The 6446-nt window shown below is 38.8% G+C and overlaps 1 protein-coding gene across 8 annotated transcripts in view; it reads right to left on the bottom strand.

Moving 5' to 3' along the window:
- The window catches only part of TBC1D31 (TBC1 domain family member 31), a 75656-nt gene that overhangs the window by 17614 nt on the left and 51596 nt on the right, over window positions 1-6446 (bottom strand). For 5 of the 8 annotated variants that reach the window (XM_045050115.1, XM_045050116.1, XM_045050117.1 and 2 more), the window contains one exon: window positions 1920-2012. The exons of the other annotated variants lie outside the window; for them this stretch is intronic. In XM_045050115.1, coding sequence (XP_044906050.1) covers window positions 1920-2012 — 93 coding nt within the window. The remainder of the gene's footprint in view (window positions 1-1919; window positions 2013-6446) is intronic. 8 annotated transcript variants of the gene reach the window in all.

Genomic DNA, 6446 nt, shown 5'->3' with positions numbered 1-6446 from the left:
AGTATTCATTTGTTTGTGCTTTTATTCTTCTGTTAAAAATTTTTTTATTCAAAGTAGATATATATGGAATATTGAGCATGCATTTCCAGCAGAGGGCAACACAATATTGTCTGTTTTCTAGGATAGAATTGGTTTAGAAATACACACAGCTAATCTGAATGTCTGAATCTAACGGACCAGATAAAATTCAAGATATAGTTTTGATGAGTAGGTTCAGTATTTTCTAACTCTATTAAAAGTTTGCTTAATAAATACTTCCTTCAAAAGAGGGCAGAAATGGTATGGATACGTTGATGTGGGGAAAGAAACTCAGCATCATTTCTGAGGCATTCCTGCCAAAAGTGTGTAAGTTGAACCTTGGATGAGGAAGCAAGAAACAATAATTGAGGGACATTCTATAAAATATCTGGTCAAATGCTTCAAAACATCATTGCTATAAAATATAAAGAAGTAAGGAAGAACTCAGGAATGGTGCCGTAGGAGACTAATGAGACAGGACAACTGAAAAAATGGATTGTCTTAGATTTTCTTTTGCTCTAAAGGACATTTTTTTTTAATGGTTATTTTTGAGTGACAGAGCATGAGTGGGGGAGGGGCAGAGACAGAGGGAGACACAGAATCTGAAGCGGCCTCCGGGCTCTGAGCTGTCTGCACAGAACCTGACGTGGGGCTCGAATTCATGAACCACGAGGTCATGACCTGAGCTGAAGTCGGGACACTCAACTGACTGAGCAACCCAGGTGCCCCTGCTCTAAAGGACATTTTTAGGATGATTGATAAAATCTGAATAAGGCTTATACAACAGATAATGATATGTTCATTTCCCGATTTTGATAAGTGTTCTGTGGTCATGTATTCAGGATTCCTTGGTTTTAGGAAATAATACGCTGAAGTATTTAAGGGTGAAAGGGCATCATGTTTGCAACTTTCTCTTAAAAAGTTTAGAAAAAAAAATGTATCTACGTGTGTATTAGTATACAGATAGAAAGAGAAGGATAATACCAATTTAGCAAAATGTTAATATTTGAGAATGAGAGAAACAGACTTGGAAATTCTTAGTATTTTACTTGCAAATTTTCTGTTAATTCAGAAATCATGCCCCCGTGGTGTCATCACCCACTTCCCCCAAAGGAAAGACAGTAAAAAGTAAATTTAGGTTTGGTCCAAATGAATTCAAAATCATAGGAGACTTAGCCAAAGTGTGAATCCCAGGCTCAGTTCTAGAAGTAGTTCAGTGTGGTAATTAAAAGTGTTGCAGATATGAATGGATGCCATATGTTTTAAATCTTATTTAATGTGACTAACAGTCAATTTACCTGTTACATATTTGCAGTTATCACTAATTTCAAACTCAAAGTCTCACTTTAAGAGGCTGAGGGAAGTGAAAACTTATGGTTTCAACATTAAATAAATGAATAACAAAATGCTTTTCCCAAATGATAAATATTTATATTAACAAAATTCCTTTTTCCAGTGTCGTGGAAACTAAATTATATACTCTAAGTAGATACTTGACAATTTGATTCCAGAAGATTCGAATTTAAAGTACTGTACAGCTCTTGTCTGATTTACCTCGTAAAACCCTTGTGAAGCACCAGGATAATTCTGTCGTCACTATTATACAGATAGAGGGAAACTCAGTACATCGATAGAAAATCCTGAGGCAAAATCTGGGGCTTACATCTGGTGCTTCAGACCCTAGACTAAGTTGCTAAGAGAAAGGTGAATTAAAGAATTACAACAAACTGTACATTCAGACATTCTGGCTACAGACATTCTGGCTATCTTAACAATCCTGGGTGACACTATATTCTGCTTAAAAAAAAAACAATAAACAAACATTAAAAAATCATGAATAAATACAATCTAAAAAGAGTTTAAACCCTGCTGCTCTTATGGTGAAAACAGATGATTTATACCTTCTCATAAAGTCTTTTCTGTGATTCCAGTTCCAGATGTCTCATTTCTAGGTCTTTCGCTGTAGTAGCAATTTCTTGATCTCTCATATGTACCTATGGCCAAACAACAAACTGAACACCAAAAGGAATTTACAATATAATTTCTGTTTAACAGATCTGGTAATCTTGAAATCCAAACAACCCACTAAACGTATTTACAATAAGAAGTACTGGGCTTTTGATACCAGAGTAATTGACAGTATATTAACACTCACTGTAGAGTCTAGGAATAATGTTTGAGTTAAAGTTAAGCTTAATTTTCTAAAAAGCAAAGTACAATTACCATATGCTCATCTACCCAGACTGGGAGAACAGATGGGAGCTCTTACCATATTCTATCAGCCAATATTATGTGTTAGAAAAACTTGAGCAATATAAATTTGCGGTGGCTAAAAATATAGAATGTTTAATCTTATTAAATATAATATTATTTAATGTTCTTTTTGATTAAATGTCTATACTTTTGTAAATTCACTTTGGAACTCCAAGTTTAAATGTGCCCTGCTTGGACTTAGTTAAATTTTTTTTTCATGTTTGTTTATTTTTGAGAGAGAGAGAGAGAGAGAGAGAGAGAGAGAGAGAGAGATACAGTGTGAGCAGGAGAGGGGCAGAGACAGAGACACAGAATCCAAAACAGCTGTCCAGGCTCTGCGCTGCCAGCACCGAGCCCGACGTGGAGCTCGAACCCACGAACCATGAGATAATGACCTGAGCTGAAGTCTGATGCTTCACTGACTGAGCCACCCAGGTGCCCCTTGGACTTAGTTAATTTTAAGTTTACCTTTCCCCAAATTTTGATTACTTGGGAGCTTTTCACTCCTCTACACTAGAGGGTTTGAATAAGGCCTTCTTGAGGTAGACAGAGAAACTGAGGAGCTCTCTTAATACAATACTTGGCTTCCCAAAGTCCCCATTTCTTAGGCATGATACGTGTTTCAGAAAGAAAACCAAACAAGCTACCCATCAGTCATCTCAGCCCATTCATTTATTCAGTAAACATTTAATGACCACATCACTAGTTGTATCCCTGAGTTTTAGACATTGGAAAGATAAAAGACACACCATCAAATACCTCTCATCGGAGAAACAAAGGGTAAAAATGAAAATATGGTGGGGTGTACAAGAAGGATATACACCTGGGAAGCAAATAAACCACTGACTGGCAAGCAGTTCAACTTAAGGAGGTTCCTGAGAAAACAGCTGGCTCAAAGGTGGGGATGCTTGAGTTTATGAAACAAGAGTAGTAAAAATGCCAATAGGTGGAGGAGAGGTTTGGCACAGTTAATAATGCCTCTTAGGACTTTCAATTAGAAAAGCTCTTCTGTTTATGAATTTTTAGACACACACCTAGCTCTGTGCCAGAGCAAACGCACGTCCACTCTGCTTACTGCTAACGAACGTGCAGTCACTCGTACGTGTCGCGCTGGACCCAGTCTTCCTGCTGGTGCCTGAACTCTGAGTAGGAAAGCTCTGGCAGGTTAGCAGGGTCAGAGCTTGCTATCGGAATAAGGAGATGAGGGACAGAAGGCTGGAAGGGTGGGCAGAGGCCAGATCATGCAACCTGAAAGAACTTTCCAGGATTCTTTGACAAAAAATTGCCTTCACCATCTCAAAGAGTTTGGAATAGAGAGGGCAGAGTTTTAAGCCTGTATTACTTTTGGAGAACACAGACACACTTCTAGAATAATGTATTATCAACCTCATTTGCTAGATGAGATAAAAGGAATGATAGCTTTCAAAAACCAATTTAAAATTAATTGGCTTTAAACAAAACAAAAACTACTATCTGATGCTATAAAAAAAGAGATGACAGATTTCTAATATATGAATCCAAATATTTTCAGAGGCATGTGAGTGGCTCAGTTGGTTAAGCGCCCGATTCTTGATTTTGGCTCAGGTAATGATCTCCTGGTTCATGGGACTTAGCCTCGCGTTGGAGTCTGTGCTAACAGCATGGAGCCTGCCTGGGATTCTCTCTCTCTCTCTCTCTCTCTCTGCCACCCCCGCTCATGCTCTCTCTCTCTCTCTCAAAAGTAAATAAAAAAAAATACTTTCAAAGACTGGAAACTATTTAGTATTTTACTAAAATTAGGTTTAAAACTCCCTAAATCAGTCTATACATTCAACACAATCCTAATAAAAATGCTGTTAGGATCAGGGGAGGTAAGGATTCAGAAAGAAAGAGTGGTAAAATTCTCAAAGTCTATTTGAAATGATACACATTTGAGAATATGGAAGAAAACTATGAAAAGGCAGACTAATAGTGGGAATTAGGTCCGCTAGTCAGAAAAACGTTATAAAGCTGCCATTCAGTGTGGTGTTGGAGGGGATAAAGCGCGTGCGGGGATAGAACACTTAGTAACCATCCGCTGGCAAGTGACTCTGCTAATCAAAGAGTGGGTGTGACTGTGTGCCAAGAAAACCGTATTTGGGGATACTGAAGTATCAATTTCATTGTTTTTAAGATGTCATATAATTTTCATGTCAAGAAATTATTATTTACTTGAGTTCTTTTAACCATTTAAAAAGTTAAAACCATTCTTACTCAGGGTCCTCACAAAATAGGTAGCAGGCCAGATTAGTTGGTGCTTTATAATTTGCTGACCTTTGTGACACATCAAAGATCAAAACCAACAAACAAACCCACCACAGAGGGGTGCCTGGGTGGCTCAGTCGGTTAAGCGTCTGACTTCAGCTCAGGTCATGATCTCGCAGTTCATGGGTTCGAGGCCTGTGTTGGGCTCTGTGCTGACAGCTCGGAGCCCGAAGCCTGCTTCAGATTCTCTGTCTCCCTCTCTCTCTGCCCCGCCCCCTACCTGGCTCACGCTCTGCCTCTCTCTCTCAAAATGAATAAACATTAAAAAAAAAACCCCAAAAATGTAAAATTTGAAAAAATATGCATAAATGTAATCTTAGAATGGCAAGTCCTTTCTAAATAGGACACAGGGGGTGCCTGGCTGACTTAGTCAGTACAGCATCCAACTCTTGATCCCAGGGTCATGAGTTCAAGCCCCACACTGGGCATGGAGCCTACTTAAAAAAATAAAAATAAGTAAGTAAATAAATAGGACATGAAACCTAGAAATCATAAAAATAAAAAGTTATTCAAAAATTAAAGTATTTTGCATGATTAAAAAAAGACATGATAGCCACTCTTAAGAGACAAGCAACACTGACGTGAGGAAAACATTTGCAACGAACAAAAGGGTTACTGTCCTAACTCTAAGCTGTATGCAGCCATTAGTTACATATGTCTGTTGAGCGCTAAAATGTGACCAGTCCAAATTGAGGTGTCCTATAAGCTGACTACTGGATTTCAAAGATTTAGTGAAAAAATTTTTTTTAGTGTTTATTTTGCGAGAGAGAGACAGAGAGTGAGCAGGGGAGGGACAGAGAGAGAAGGAGACACAGAATCGGAAGCAGCCTTCAGGCTCTGAGCTGTCAGCACAGAGCCACCCAACATGGGCTTGAACCCACGAACTGTGTGGTCATGACCTGAACTGAAGCTGGACACTTAACCAACTGAGCCACCCAGGCACCCCTCAAAGATAAAGTAAAACAGCTCATTAACCATGTCTTTATACTAATTACATATTAAAATAATTTGCAAATATCTGGAGTTAAATAAAGTGTGTTAAAATTAATTTCATCTGTTTCTTCTTTTTTTTTTTAATTTTTTTTTTCAACGTTTATTTATTTTTGGGACAGAGAGAGACAGAGCACGAACGGGGGAGGGGCAGAGAGAGAGGGAGACACAGAATCGGAAACAGGCTCCAGGCTCTGAGCCATCAGCCCAGAGCCCGACGCGGGGCTCGAACTCACGGACCGCGAGATCGTGACCTGGCTGAAGTCGGACGCTTAACCGACTGCGCCACCCAGGCGCCCCTCTTCTTACTTTTTTAATGTGGCTATTAGAAAACAAAATTGCCTATGTGGCTCACATTGTATTTCTACTGGATGGTGCTGCCCCAAATGGCACAAACAGCTCATGTAAATCGATAAGAGAAAACTTGATAGAAAAGCGCACAAATGATAATGGATATACAATTTATATTTCTTCCACAAATGGAAGACAAGTAACTGGAGAGAAACTTAACCTCACTAGCAAGAAAAAAGAGGCAAATTAGAATATATAATTTCCACCCAGCAGATTGGCAAATGTTAAGACTGGTGCACTCCAAATTGACTAGGGTATAGGCACTCTTACATATGCACTTAAAATAACATAGGTGGGTTCATTTTTGGAGGATAATTTGGTATGCCTTGGAATTTACTCAACAAAACTGTGTCTGCAACTCAAGGTTTGTACTGAGAACATACAACCTAGCACCATCTTGTAGAGCAAAGCATTGCAAACAACGTCAATGTCCAATAGCAAAGGATTAAATAAATTATGACGGTCACACAATGGAATACTATGCAACCATAAAAAAGGGAAAAGATAGGGGGTGCCTGGCTGGCTCAGTCAGTGGAGTATGAGACTCCTGG

Source organism: Felis catus, chromosome F2, assembly GCF_018350175.1.
Source record: "Felis catus isolate Fca126 chromosome F2, F.catus_Fca126_mat1.0, whole genome shotgun sequence".
Taxonomy (NCBI): Eukaryota; Metazoa; Chordata; class Mammalia; order Carnivora; family Felidae; genus Felis; species Felis catus.
The sequence above is the reverse complement of the archived record's forward strand: the minus strand, read 5'-3'. Positions and strand labels throughout refer to the sequence as shown.